The following is a 15,081-nucleotide window of genomic DNA, read 5'->3' as shown; positions in this document are numbered from 1 at the left end:
TGCTCTTGCCATATTTATATTTATCATCTTTTGGAAGACAAAATGTCAACCCAGGGCTTCATTCGTTGAAAATTATTTTTTTATTTTAATTACAGAGAAATTTTTTTTTTTTTTAATGTTAACCATTTAATAATATTTACTGAATTATTTATTTAATCATAGTGAAATCCGCACCGGGATTGACTATTTAATTCACTTAAGTTCGACATTCCCAAGTAAAGATAAGGTAATTTATATTTCACTCTCTTTTTGTTTTTTGTTTTTTCTTTCTCTGTCTTTTTTACACTCCCATTTTCACGCTTTAATCTAAACACAACCTTAAATTTAAAATTTACATGTTAGTAATAACTTTATTTTAGATATTAATTATTTAACTATAGTTATATTTTATTAAAAAATAATTTAAATTGAATTTCTCAAAATTATGTTAATCCTATGTAATATACTTTTATTGTTTAATATAAATCGATCAATCCAAATCCATTGATATGATGTTTTAATTTGGACCACAGTCGGGCCGATTTTCATGCGGCGATCATATACAGGAATAGCAAGTTCTTTATGCTTTCATTATATTTACAATCAATTTTTATAACACTTTACAATTAATTCTAAATTTTTGTTATGTCATTCATCTTATTTTGTATGAATTTTTATTTACTCATACACCTCCATTAAATTATAAAATAATATTGTATAATTTATAAGCAACTTACTTCTGTGACATGGCAATGAAATGAAAACAAATACTAATGTCTGGGAACAAGTTTGTTGATGTTTTTTTCTTTCTGTAAAAGCTAGATGGAAATGGTTGGCTCATAATTTATTATAACAGAGATATTCATTAGGCCGACAAGTTAAGGAACCCATATTGGGCACGTGATAAATGAGAAAATAATGAATATGTTATGAAGTAGCAGACTTGGCAGGTTCTTATTGTGCTGTGTGGAACTTCTTTTTTATTCCTATAGACACTGTCCATATGGACTACAAAGAAAGGATCATCATCCACTTTAATGGACTAGAAATAAATAAAAAAATGCAGTTCCTTCTCACTCTAGAATGTCATTTTTTCACTATATGTTTCTTTCAACCAGACTTAAATAGTTTTTTTTTTTTCATTTGTAATTATATTGATTTTTTTTTCATTGGAGTTTTAATGGTTTTTATCATTGGTTTATCACTACTTTCAGTTAAGGTATTTTTTTTCTTTAGTGACAGTAACCATAACTAACGACTAAAATAAAAAACATTTTAAAATTACAGGGACAAAAAAATAATGTCAAGTAAGAAATAAAATTAGTACAGTTATATGGTCCAAAACATATTTAAAATTTTATTTGTATTTGGTTTTATGAAAAGAAAATAGCTTGGTGTAAACCTTTCTATAATATTTAGACTTAAATACTTTTTTATTTTTAATTATACTGATTTTTTAAAAAAAAATAAATCATTTTCTTTAGTGGAGTTTTAATGGTTTATATTACTGTTCATGGTTACATTTCAGTTAAGATTTTATTTTGGGAAAGAGTAATCACAACTACTAAAATAAAAAACAATATTAAATTACAGGGACAAAAGGACACGTGAATTAAAAACTAAAATTAGTACAGTTATATGGTCCAAAAATTATTTAAATTTTTATTTCGTTTTTTATGAAAAGAAAATAACTTGATATAAAATTATTTTATAACTTTTTTCTAAATTTTTTTAAAATCCCAGTGAAATTATAATGATTTATCATCCGTGGGTTGAACCACTTCTTTTCTTAGTTCTTTTTTTTCTCTTTATGTTTTTTAATCCCTCTTCACTATTTTTTCACAAATTCTCATTATAATTTTCATGTTTTTTCACTATTACATCCTGCCATACGATAACTTGCTAGCTAAAATAATGTTTACCTATTATATTTCAATTGAGAATAAATGTATTTTTATTAATATTTAGGTTTATTTGTATTTGTTAAATAGATTTTTTTTTTATCTAACTAATTAAACTCCTTACTAAAACTTTATATTGTTTGATTACTGAAAAAGTAGTTTTAGATTAATAATCAGTTTAATGTAATAAATATTCACATATTTTATTTTTAATATGATAAAATAAATATTATTATAAATGTTAATTCTATTTAAACTCTATTAATAATTGAATTGTAATGCTCACATGCATGTTTATTAGATAATTTATCATTAATATATAATTAATTTTGAATAGAAATAGAAAAGAAAAGAAAAATATATATGGAATTAATTACTTCAATCATTAAAAGAGTTCATACTAAATTAAAAAAATTAAAATTTATATATTAACATTATAAAATTGATTTTTATTATACTAAAAATAAAATATGTTAATATTTCTTTTATTGAAATGACGATTTCTTCAAAACTTGTGAAATATTTATATTGTTACATTCTTTTATAACAATTACTTGGAGTATCCAATAATTAATTTTAAACTTATAAAGTTACTTTATTTCAAATTTTGTTATGAATTTGGAAGTTAATAATTGATTTAATTATTTGAAAATAATTTAAGTAATAGATTTTGAAAGTGTTGGACAACTTTTTATCAAAATCATAAATTATTTAAATATATAATTTGACTGGTTGATGGGAAGATATAAAGAGTAATAAATGCCTCATTTTCACAAAATTAGTTTTTGAGAAGTATTTGTCTAATTAAAACTTTAACATCGTGAAAATAATAACTTTACAAAAGTGTAGAAAATTAAAATTTATATTTAAAATTTCTCATTAAAATAATATATTTAATTTGTAAAGCATTTGATTTTTTCTTGAGAAAGGTAAATTCCTCTTGTTAAATTGCTCCTGGTATAATTTTAATGATGTAATACAACACAACCTCTTTAGAATCATGATATCTAAATTAAAAACCAAAACTTATAATTTAATTTTTAATATTTAAAATTTTACCCGGATCACATTATTTTATTAAAATATATTATATACTAGTAAAATTTAAAATAATGGGAGAGAACAAACCAAAGTGCCTCTGACATGTAAATTTTCTTCTTCAATTAATTAAAATAATTTTTTTAAAGTGAGAATTTGTGAGTGAGTTGAACCCACAGATGCAATAAAACAGTACTTTCTGTGCAATAAAACCAAAGGTTTGTGAAACTGTTGTCTCTGATATGTTCAATTGTCTGCACCTCATACATAAGTACTTGAAGAAAAGTGTTCTCTCAATTGCAAAACAGTACTTGACACATGTTCAAAAATATCATTTAATTAATATAATTTAGATAAATATATTGTAACTTTAATTATTGTGTGTTTTATTTTTGATCTATATAAAATTATATTGATTATTTTTTGAACAAATATTGTTGAAATATATATATATATATATATATATATATATATATATATATATATATATGTGTGTGTGTGATTGTGTTTGATGGAATATTGTTCATATTTCAAAATATTCTTGATTTATATCAGTTAATGGTTATAACAAGGTTTGACATTTATTTATATATTTATAATGTCAAAAAAATTCGTATAAAAGAAGTTGATTGGATAAAATGTCCACAAAATATTTTTTGAAAGTAAAAATAAAATTACTTGTTAAAACAAAATTAAATATATATATATATATATATATAAAATTTAAACCTAAATTTAAGTTAGTATGAACATATCAAGTTAGATTGATATTAAATTAATTAATTAGGTTAAATCATATTAAGTTAGTTTACTTTAAATAAAATTGGAAGTTGAATCCAAATTAAGTGAGTCCAATAATCAATATAAGTTGAACCAAAATTCATATTGTATTAATAAATCAAGTTCATATTAAATAGTTTAACTCCATTTAATCTGATCATGTCAAATTGGGATTATGTTGAACAATATTAAGTATAGTCTAAGTTAAATAGATTATAATCATACTAAGTTAGATTGAATCGAACTAAACTGATGTAAAATCAAATTAAGTTGAGTAGAGTAGATCAAATTTGGATCGTAGTTAAAAAGTGTCATATTAAATTGAGTCCAATTTATATGGGATCAACTATATAAAAATTATATAGGCTGAATTGAGAGTTCTTTAAGTCAAATTAAACTTAAAAATAATGCATTAGATCTTAATATTATAATTACACCGAAAATAATAAAAAATAATTTATAATTAGTATAAAATATTTAGAAATTAATTTATATAAATGGGCACGTAAGTATTTAAAAATGAGTTAAATCTTATTTTAATATTTAAATATCATAGTTATTTTAATATCATAGTAGTGAAATTCACTTACATCTAAATCTAACTTATTTTATATAAAAAAATGAAACTTCTTGGTCCCAATTATTTAATAGATCAATAAAATGAAACTTTTGTACAAATATATAAACTAAAGTTAATGTATAAATCATGGGTAATGCCAAAACATGTGGATGACATAACACTGTGATATGTAACTTAGCCAGTGTTGCCTATGATATAAGATAGTGCGAAGCTTCAATTTCACAAACCCAACGGTTGACGATTTCAAATTTTATGTCCTATTCCGTTCATAAAAAGACACTGTCGTGTCAATAGAGAGTATATGCGACATCAACAGATAAAATACGATATAAATTATAATTAATTCCAAATTATTATTCATGAAAATTATTAAGTTAATCTGCATGCGTACAGATTTGTTTTCACTACTTTGGCTTGTAGCATCAAATTCAATAACTTGGATTACCAACATGCAGAGTTTCAAATTATATCTTCCGAGCCCGTCTTAATAAAAACTAATTTTTATCATGAATATGCAGATTTTGTCACAGCAATCACTCCTGTGTTTATTATTAATTATATTCATCAAATGGCTAGCTATAATTTTCATAACATGAATGGAGCAATTATAACTTATGATACACTTCAAAAACTATTTCGTCATGCTGCAGTCATGAAAATTGGCAATTTCATGAAACTAGTCATTTAGCTCAACAACTTACCAACCTTGGGAGATATATATATATATATATATATATATATATATATATATATATATATATATATATATATCCAATATTTGATTTTCTCTTAGATTAAAGAAATATTCTTCATTTGTTTATGCGGATAATATATGGTAGGATTTAGATAGAATCCAATGCCCTGTGATTATGAGATATGTATGATTCATGGCATCTCAACCAACACAAAAGACAAGATGTAATTAAGAAGAGTATAGGTTCTGAATGATTAATGGTCTTTTGAGAAATGATAACAGAATAATCATAACACTAATAAAATCATGATCTCAATTTTTTCATATATAAGACATTATCACAAAAGACTATCCTAGACTCATATAAAAACTTTGAAGATAAATTTTTAATCATTTAAAAGACTTACGACAAAGGAAAGGAATAAAAAATTGAAAGATCATATTTATTCCAGACTCTTGATGTTACAAGTATCTGAAAATTCAAAGAATATAAAAGATCATGGCTTTGAACATATTTGAAAGATAGTTTTTATGAAAATATAATTTATATTTTTGGACTTTGAATTTTCTTTTATAAATAGTTATGTTTTTTATATTTTTTAGTTTTGAAATTTCTTTCATAAATTAGTTTATATTTTTATGTTTTTGGGCTCAACCTTCTTGTAGGGTTCTCCAGATTTTTTTAAATTTATGTGTTTATATAGAGGTATCAAAAACTGATGTAAACACTTTTAATTATATATTGAACTTAATTTCATTATAGAGAGGATTATCTTTGTTCTTGCCTTAGGTTTGTGGTTCTTATCAAAGATTACATCTTTGTGATGAATCTTCACTTGATTTATCAATCTGGTAGATTATGGCGTCTTCCATCTCTGTCTTATTCTGTGTTTTTCTCTTTATTTTCATTGTGTCTTTGATAGATTTAAATTCAAAAATAATAGTACTATTTTCTAAATAGAATCTATCAGATTATTTCTTTCCTAAGATAATAAATATAATAGTTGTTTCTATATACTTATTTTTTATTTTTTACTCTAGGGAAAACTTAATATCGTAGGTGAATTTCAAACCCTAATGTTTTTGGTATGCAGCTCCTTAGACTAATGTAAGGTCGGGATGATTTAAGGTGGTCGAAAAGGCAGAGTTTTAATTGGGTGTAGTGCAGTGATGTCAGATGCCATGCAACAGGTTTGGCATAATGGTATTATAAACCATGAAAACAAAGTTGATGACGGAATTTGAAGGAAAAAGAAGATGCTATAATTAAGTCAACTGACAAATGGAATAAGTTGGAGCATGTGAGGAATATGGATCACGTTGCTGCTTCTATCTAACACTTTAAAAGAGCAACAAACACTTTTTATAGCGCACCTATTTTACCATGTGCAAAAGCCTAATATCGTGTTTGGACGGAACAAAATCAAATACAGGAATTATAGAAACATGTATTTTTTAATTATTTTTTTTTTCTCTTTGGATACTTAAATTTTGTATACTATTTTCAATTTTTACCAACTTTTATACTTTTTAATTATGTCTTTACCATTTAATTTGTTCGTTATTTGAGTGTCATGACTCTCATATTGTCTTTTGTAATATGTTTTATTCCTTCTAAGAAACAAACCTTATTCAAGAAAAGACAAAGATAACAAGCCTAACATAAAAATATTAGTCCAGCTATTTCAATATTAGGCAAATTATTTTGGTATATTAGCGAAAAAAATTTAAACCATTAAATATAAATAGGTATATACTCTCAGCTTAACCATAACTTCCATATAGATACGTGAATGAATAGATCGTAGATTAGTATTGTCATATATTTTTTACATTGTTGTCTATTATATGTTATTAAACATAATATATTTAGTAATTTTACAATAGTTATTTTTAAATTGAAGACAGTTTGTTTCAAAGTTACTCAAATTTCACGTACTAATCCCAACAAAAAAATCATCTGATAAAATATTGATCCGCATGTTTACGCTGATTTTGCACTTGTGAAATAGGCTTTCTGTTTATAAAACTATTGTAAGTTAATTAAAGATTTGAATATGTTTTTGTTTATTAAGTAAGAATTAAAATTATCTTAATTTTAAGTGAAAATTATAATTAGTTTAATTTTGAAATATTTGTTTAATTTAGATATTCAATTTAATATTTGAGTTGTTTATATCACTTAACACATTTTCTCTTTAATATTAGCGAAAAAACACATTTAAAACTTATTTGAAACATCAAATAAATTTAACAAAATTTGATTAAAATAATTAAATTCACACAATTTTTAAATTGTATGTCTAAATTGAATTAAAATTTTAAAAATAAATTAATTTTAATTTTTACTTAAATTTAAAAAACAAAAATATATTTAACCTTTAATTAAACTCTTAAAATGTACGTTAAGATAAAATAATGAATTATAAATAATGAGAAATGAGATTGTAGCCAAATGCATATTACACTCCAAAGCCTCAAGTTCCATCTAGTTTGATTTAATTTCTAATTATAAAAATATATTAAAGTTAGAAAAAAAATATTTAACTTTTAATATAACTCTTAAAATATGCAATAACATAAAAGAATGAATTATACAAAGGAAATGAGTTTGTGACCAAGGTACCACGCTCAAGTCTCGAGCTCCATCTAGTTTAATTTAGTTTTATAATATTATAAATGATTTCACATGTTATAATTTTTTAAAATTTTTTTGTATTTATTAATCAGCTAAGAAAAAAGAAGTTGACACGTTGCAAAATTCAACAACTAATTGAATCTCAATGACCCTAAAACTCAACATTTACGCCTCAAAGTAAGGAAAAAACTAGAAAAGTATATATTTAATTAAGCCTTGTCAGATAATTTTAACCTCCTAGTCATTAGGTATTCCAGAATCGGTGGAAATACTACTGAATATTTTATTCAGAATTATACACTCCTAATCCTATGTTCCTATGTGAAACACTTGAAAAGGTGGTCTTTTTCATAAGTAGTGTAATTTTCATGGAATTACTAAAAGAGTAAAGTTGTCAAAATTATAAAAATGGATAAAATTTTATTTTTGAACAATTATATTTACAAGCATGATTTAACTCTTATCTTTCAAAATTAAACTAATTCTGTTATTAAAAATATGGATTTTATTTATTTATTTATTATTATAAAATTGAAGTAATATAAAGAAATATGACATTAATTTAACAGAAATTTATAATAATCCAGTTTTACTATAATAACATTAATAATGATAATAGTAATACTAGTAATAATCATAATAATAAATGTTATGATTATAAAAAAATATTTTTAATATTTTGTTATTTTTATACTCTAGATTATTATTGATATTTGAATTATTATTATAACAACAAAACTGAAATTGTATAGACTTTATTTATTTTTTAAAAAACAAAAATAAATTGTGTTTGCAAACATTTTTTTTTGTAAATTGAATTTTTTTTCTGGACATAATCTAACAACTTTTATATTTCTTTTTCTCAGTTTTTCATTTTAATATTTTGAATAAAAAAATATACTATTTTAATAAGATTACAAAACTGATATTTATAGTACTATACATTGAATTTTTCTCAATTAATTTATACGAGTTTTTTAAAAGTTTCTTTAAAGATAACTATTTTCTCATAGTATAAGAGACATTAATTTTTCAGTAATTTCAATTTTTATTTTTAATATTTCATACATTAAATAAATAAAAATAAATTTTATTTTTCCTATTTATTAATTTATAATAATAACTCATATTATTTTTAAAGAAGGTAAACTATATTTCACAAGTATATAATAAAAACTGTACTGTAAATGTTTTATATAAAATAACATCTTCTCGTGCTTTCTTGCACCAGTGTTTTTTTTTTTCTTACAATTTTGGAATAATTAGAATGCTATTCATGGTCTCATCTTAATTTAAGAGTTTGTATATGTTTCATACCTCTCTGAAATATTGAAAAAATTTATAACTAATACTACAAAAATGGACAAAATATTTCTTAAGAATACATGGCTAATAATTAACCTATAACTAATCATGTATGATTTAAATCTCATAAACTAATAATTTAGAACTGTAAGATTCTATATAAAAGGATACAAGAAAAATAATATAAATATTAATATGTTTTTAGAACCACCAATTAGAAACTTGTCTTTTTGTTTTTATTATCAATTCCCAATGTAATGGGTTTGAGTATGAAATGAGATCTGAGACTGTTTGGTCAGGGAAACCATGCTCTTGTTTGTAAAATTTTAATCATTTGACTCACAAAATAAAATAGGCCAACCAAAAATTAAAGTAATAGAAAAATAGAGAAAAACAACAAAAGAAAAAGAGCGCAGAGGAAGACTTTCTACAAGGATTGACAACATCATATACCACACTATTGTATTATTATATAAATATAAATATATACACATATTCTTCTCATTCCATTCACTTCTTCCACAATTACACCCAAACCCAATCTTCTTCTTCCTCTGCAAAACTCAATATTCCTCTTCCCACAAATCATCACACATTCCTCTACATCCCTTTTCTACCCTCATAAACGCTTTCCTCCCCTGTTTCTCCATGCGCGATTTGCAAAATCCGAGATTGAGAACCTAACGGCGCCAAAATTGAAGCAGAGGAGGGCAAAATATTTGATCTTTGAATCGAGGGATTTCCGGGGTGTGCGAGGATGAGACTGAACGGAGAAATCTCAAGCGGGGAAGACGAAGAGGAGAAGCAACCGGGAACGACAACGTTTTCGGGTCAGGAAGTGGTGGTTGGGTACGCCTTAACGTCCAAGAAAAAAAAGAGCTTTCTGCAGCCAAGTTTCACTGGCCTTGCACGGTAGCTATTCATCTTTTTCCTTCATCTGCATGCATGTTCATTTTTACTTTTCAATTTCCCAAAACAAAGGGACTTCATTCATCCATCCATTATTTATTTATTTGAATTTTATTGTTTTCATCCTTTTACCTGTTTAGCGTAAAAGCAGCTTTTGCTTGCAGTGGTAGGGTTCACAGCCACACGTTATGTCCTTGTCTGTGTAGTATGTAATGGTTGAGCAATTTTTGCACCATGCCTAATGGCTATCACTTTCGTGACTCGAACCCTGGCAACTGTGTTTTTATTTTCCCTTTTTTGTTGTTTCTTAAATTATTTTAAAGGTTCCTATTTTGCTTATGCATATCTGCTATGTCTTGTGCTTTTCTCGATTCTAATTTAAATTGGAATATTCCAACATTTATGCCCTACTTTCCTTTGGATTTGTCCACATGGACAACCCAAGGTCAAATCTTAGTACATGGTTTTGCATTCTTAATTTGAATTAATTCACTTTGCTTGCTTCTCTGGAATGTTAAATTTACATTATTGTCCACTAATGTTGCAGCATCATGTTGTCTGTTCACTGACATGACTGCTGCCAACTGGGCATTAGAATTAGAGGAAATCGAATCACGTCAGTATGGCCTGTATATATTACTCCATTCAATATTAATGCTATTTTTATTGATTAAATTGAATTTCTACTCGTCACCTAAGTTCTGTAAAAGTTAAGCTATCAAAAAAAAGTTTAAGATTATTATTTTTCATATAATTTAAAATAGAGTTAATCTTAAACTATATCATTGAAGCTCAGCTACATACTGAATGATTTAATGATCTTTTTTTTTTTTTGAGAAGTTATACTGTACAAAGTGGAAAGTTCCAACAATATTATGTAGAAACCCTTATTTCCCATCGAGATTTGCTTGATATAGGCTGTTATAATTCAATGATTTAATATAAAGCTATTTAACGGACCGATATTGTTATTTTCTATACTAGTCTAAACCAATCTCTCCTTAAAAGTATATATACAGGAAACATATAAATTATGAGTTTGAGGGCATGATAAGATTAATCTTGCTTAGATAGTCAGGATTAGTTTGAGGTAATACAAATTTTGACCATTTGCGTGTGGTATATGTATTGTTACGATGAAACGTATTTGGTTGGCAGTATATCTGAATAAAATTGCTAACAAAATCTTTTGCTACTCTCTTGACGCTCTTAATAGTGATGTGTACAAATTTTGTACGATGCAGGAACAAGGGGATAAACTTTGTTGCTGTTGATCTAAAGAAGCCACTACCAGAACAAGGTCCTTTTGACATTATCTTGCATAAGGTTTGTGACAGTTCTTTCAGCATTTTATGATTAGTGACGTTTGAAGTTCTTCATATGTGGCGATTTTTTTTTTTTGAGATTTCAGTTATGGTTTTGTCGAAATTTTTGTTCAATAACAGGCTATTAGCATTTTAAGATTTACTACTGTTTCCTATGCTCTATTATAATCTGACTGGGTATTTGTTTTTTCCAGTTATCAGGGGAGGAGTGGCATGAGACTATTGAGGTTTGTGAACTCCTTCCTGACACTTCTACCCACTTCCACATTGTGATAGCAATCTTGTGCAGCTTTATTGTTTTTCTATACGCACATTTGTGACATTGCATGAATATCGTTAGTATCCTTAGTCTGAGAATTAAGCATGAGCTGGCGGTGATGGACTGGACTGGACAACCAAGTCTTTTGGATTCTTAAAAGCTTATTATTGTCTGACAAAATTTGCAGAGTTCATGCTCTCCTCATCATGAATCATGATCAGATAGTTGAAATCAGTCCCCAAGTGTTCAAACAAGTGAGGATTTACTTTTGTGATTAATCTAAATAATTTGGTTAGGCATGGCTGGAGTTTGTTGCCCAAAGAATGAATTATTATCTCTACCTTCTATTTGGTTCTTTGTTTTTTAGTTGAAAATGTTGTTTCTTTAATACTTTTGCTAGTGACTACTACTGTACTATGACATGGAAATCAAATTTCTTATATAGGTTAGAAGCCAATGCTGCTACTCACCAAATGCATCCATTTCGTATGAAAGTTTTATCTTTTGCTTCTTCAGTCTTCTAGCTGATAATATTATTTCTTGATTTCTGAATAGTCTGTAAAGTTTGTATTGATGGAGCTAATTCGATCTTTGTTCTTCTCCCTTTTTAATTTTGAAGGATTATAGGCAAACGCATCCCGAGGTAACTGTCCTTGATCCTCCGGGTGCAATTCAACACTTGCACAATCGCCAATCCATGCTGCAAGATGTGGTGGATCTGAACTTATCCGATTGTCATGGTAACCCTCATCTGAAAGTTTCAGGATAGTACAAAAATGTTTAATTAGATGTACTAGAATCAACACAATGCATGCATCTTGCTCTGGTGTTGAACTACTATGTTTTATTTTATTTTTGCAATGTAAGAAGTTATTGGCTTTTCAATTTTTCAAGCTGATTCTGTTTTCACGTATGGTAAACTAGGTTTTTGCCCTACCAGTATCTGTATCTACGTATTAACTACTGTTGTTTTGCAGGCAAGGTTTCCATTCCACGTCAGTTGGTTATCACAAAAGAGAAAGACCCCTCTAGTATCCCTTATGAAGTCACTAAAGCTGGAATGAAGTTGCCATTAGGTATGTATCTTTGGGATGCATCTAACTTACTATTTTAACTATATGATGGGCATGCATTCGGTCAATCTCTACATTGATGGGTGTTGAGCACAAATAGCCCAGAATATGTCAATGGACTTTGAAGAACCTTGTTTTTATCTATGGATATGCTGTTATAACGTTATGTTTTACGACCTGAAGTTGACTGAGGCATGGTGTCTTAAAAATATTACCTTTTTTCTTTTGTATTTTCAGTTGCAAAACCGCTAGTTGTGGATGGCACTGCGAAGTCACATGAACTATTTCTTGCTTATGACGAATTCTCTTTATCAGATCTTGAACCTCCGCTTGTTCTACAGGAGTTTGTCAATCATGGTATGTGAACTGAACATAGACCATGATCTTGTTTCTGTTCAATTTGCATTGTTATCTAATCTCTATTTTTTTTTTTTGGGTTTGGGGATTGACAATACAGGTGGCCTTCTTTTTAAGATTTACATTGTTGGGGAAACCATAAAGGTTGTGAGGCGTTTCTCTCTTCCTAATATCAGTAAGCGTGAACTATCAAAAGTTGCAGGTGTATTCCGTTTCCCAAGAGTTTCATGTGCAGCAGCTTCTGCAGATGATGCTGATCTAGATCCTAATATCGCAGGTAACGCTTAAAAAACTACCCTTCGTCCAGCATCACCAAAAATATTGTATTTTTTTTTATAAGCAATACTATTTCCCTTTTCATTTTTTCAATTTCTGTTGTATGTGAAAGGGGTGCTAGTTATGGACTATTGTTTTATCTTTTACGTTCCACATGATAAGGACGTGTCCGTACTAAAGCTTTGCAAAGGTCAACTGAATGGTTGATACAATTGGATAGTGTATATTGATCATTACATAGTGTATACCATTGTGCAGCAACCACTAACTCTTTCTCCCCTATTTTTCAAGAGGCTTTTATGTTGTCTGGTGATTGTTTGTGTGAGTTACTACATGCATCTAAGTGCTTTGACGCAATGGCTGGGATTATGTCTCATTTCTTCTGTGATATTTTTGTTACAGAGCATCCCCCGAGACCTTTATTGGAGAAGCTTGCGAGAGAGCTCCGTCATAGATTGGTACTGTTGTAATTTCTTATTTTCTTCCTTTTGCAGCCACTTTTCATTTTCAGATGATATATACTAAAACGAAACTGATTTATCATCTCTAGGGACTCCACTTGTTCAACATAGATATGATTAGAGAATATGGAACCAAGGATGTGTTTTACGTAATCGACATCAACTACTTTCCTGGCAAGTATCTCTGGCCACACATTATGTGTAAAAAACATTCGACACTTTGTTATGTCTCGATTGTTTCATCGAAGTTTGTCTATGTTTTTTTGACATGTCATGTTAATGATAACTGTGATTTTTACGATTTGATGCACTTCAGGGTATGGGAAAATGCCAGATTATGAGCACGTATTTACAGATTTTCTACTTAGCCTAACGCAGAGCAAGTTTAAGAAGAAACTTACGACTTAAACAGGAGGAAGTTAGTAAGATCCACTTAGCAGGCTGTTCTACCTGGTGGCTTTCTTAAAACTTTATGCAAGTGGCTTTTGAATGCCAATGAAGCCACCAAAATACTGAAAAAAGGTTGAAATATATAGATGTCTAATCTCTCAATAATGAGCAAAAATTGCTTTTATTGTTATGTATGTGCTTATCCAAATTAATGCAAATTTTGGTGATGCCAAATGGCTGCTACAAGATTTCAATTTCATTTGCCAAAGGTCCCAATTCTCTATTTTTATCCTTTCATTTATAACTTAAGTAGTTTCGTTTTGGTGAAATTATTTTAAAATTAGTTTTTAATTTAATTAGTATAACATCTAAAAATTATTTTAATATTAATCTACACATAAAAAAGAATTCATATATTAGAAAAGAAGACAGTTTTCTAGGAATACAACTTAGTATTAGTTAATAAAATATGAATTTGAAAAAGTGTACTAACATTTTAATAACACAATTTATAATATTTTCATTTTAAATATATACATGGGTTACTTGAATAGTACATAACTTAACATAACTCATTTAAATAATTTTCGAAATAAAAAATTGAATTTATTTATCTAACTTAACATACGCATTATTAAAAGTTCATGTTGGAATAATTTATTAAAAACTTGACACATTCTATATGCAACCATGTGGTGTTAATCTGATGTCAGATATTCAAATATACTTTCTCAAATATATAAGAAAATTCACGAAACTCAGTTGTCACTTCTTTTTTTCTCACTGCCTGCTTTATTGATATTTGTATGTTATAAAATAAATTGGATTATTATTAATAAATAATGATACTTGTATAAATGTACTTGAACTTTAACTTTTGTACATGGTTTTGAAAATAATTTATTCCGTTCATCGTATGATTGAAAACATGGGCTTTTATTTAATAAGATTAATTGAATAATTGAAATGTCGGTAAGTTTAATAATACACGATTAAGGAATTAAATTAGTGAAAAACTTGGATATTTTGTATTCATATATTTGTGCGATACAAGAGGTAAGTGTTTCATGTGCTCAAAGGTTGCCCGGCTATGGGCGTGATGCATTCAGGCTTCAA

General features: G+C 27.1%; 1 protein-coding gene across 3 annotated transcripts; it reads left to right on the top strand.

The window, feature by feature from the left end:
- Positions 1-9,409: 9,409 nt before the first annotated feature.
- On the top strand, positions 9,410-14,233 carry LOC114189841 (inositol-tetrakisphosphate 1-kinase 3-like). 3 transcript variants are annotated; one of them, XM_028078552.1, is made up of 10 exons: positions 9,410-9,827; positions 11,069-11,150; positions 11,344-11,376; positions 12,028-12,148; positions 12,386-12,484; positions 12,719-12,838; positions 12,939-13,115; positions 13,517-13,572; positions 13,665-13,749; positions 13,892-14,233. In XM_028078552.1, the coding sequence occupies exons 1-10, from the start codon at positions 9,673-9,675 to the stop codon at positions 13,981-13,983; spliced, it is 1,020 nt and encodes a 339-aa protein (XP_027934353.1). In that variant the 5' UTR covers positions 9,410-9,672; the 3' UTR covers positions 13,984-14,233. The 3 variants fall into 3 exon arrangements, with proteins under 3 accessions (XP_027934353.1, XP_027934355.1, XP_027934356.1); XM_028078554.1 differs by lacking the exon at positions 9,410-9,827 and adding an exon at positions 11,596-11,662; XM_028078555.1 differs by lacking the exons at positions 9,410-9,827; positions 11,069-11,150; positions 11,344-11,376 and adding exons at positions 11,645-11,662; positions 11,854-11,894.
- The last annotated feature ends 848 nt before the right edge of the window (positions 14,234-15,081 follow it).

The sequence above is a fragment of the Vigna unguiculata genome, chromosome 7 (assembly GCF_004118075.2).
Source record: "Vigna unguiculata cultivar IT97K-499-35 chromosome 7, ASM411807v1, whole genome shotgun sequence".
Lineage (NCBI taxonomy): Eukaryota > Viridiplantae > Streptophyta > Magnoliopsida > Fabales > Fabaceae > Vigna > Vigna unguiculata.
The sequence above is the reverse complement of the archived record's forward strand: the minus strand, read 5'-3'. Positions and strand labels throughout refer to the sequence as shown.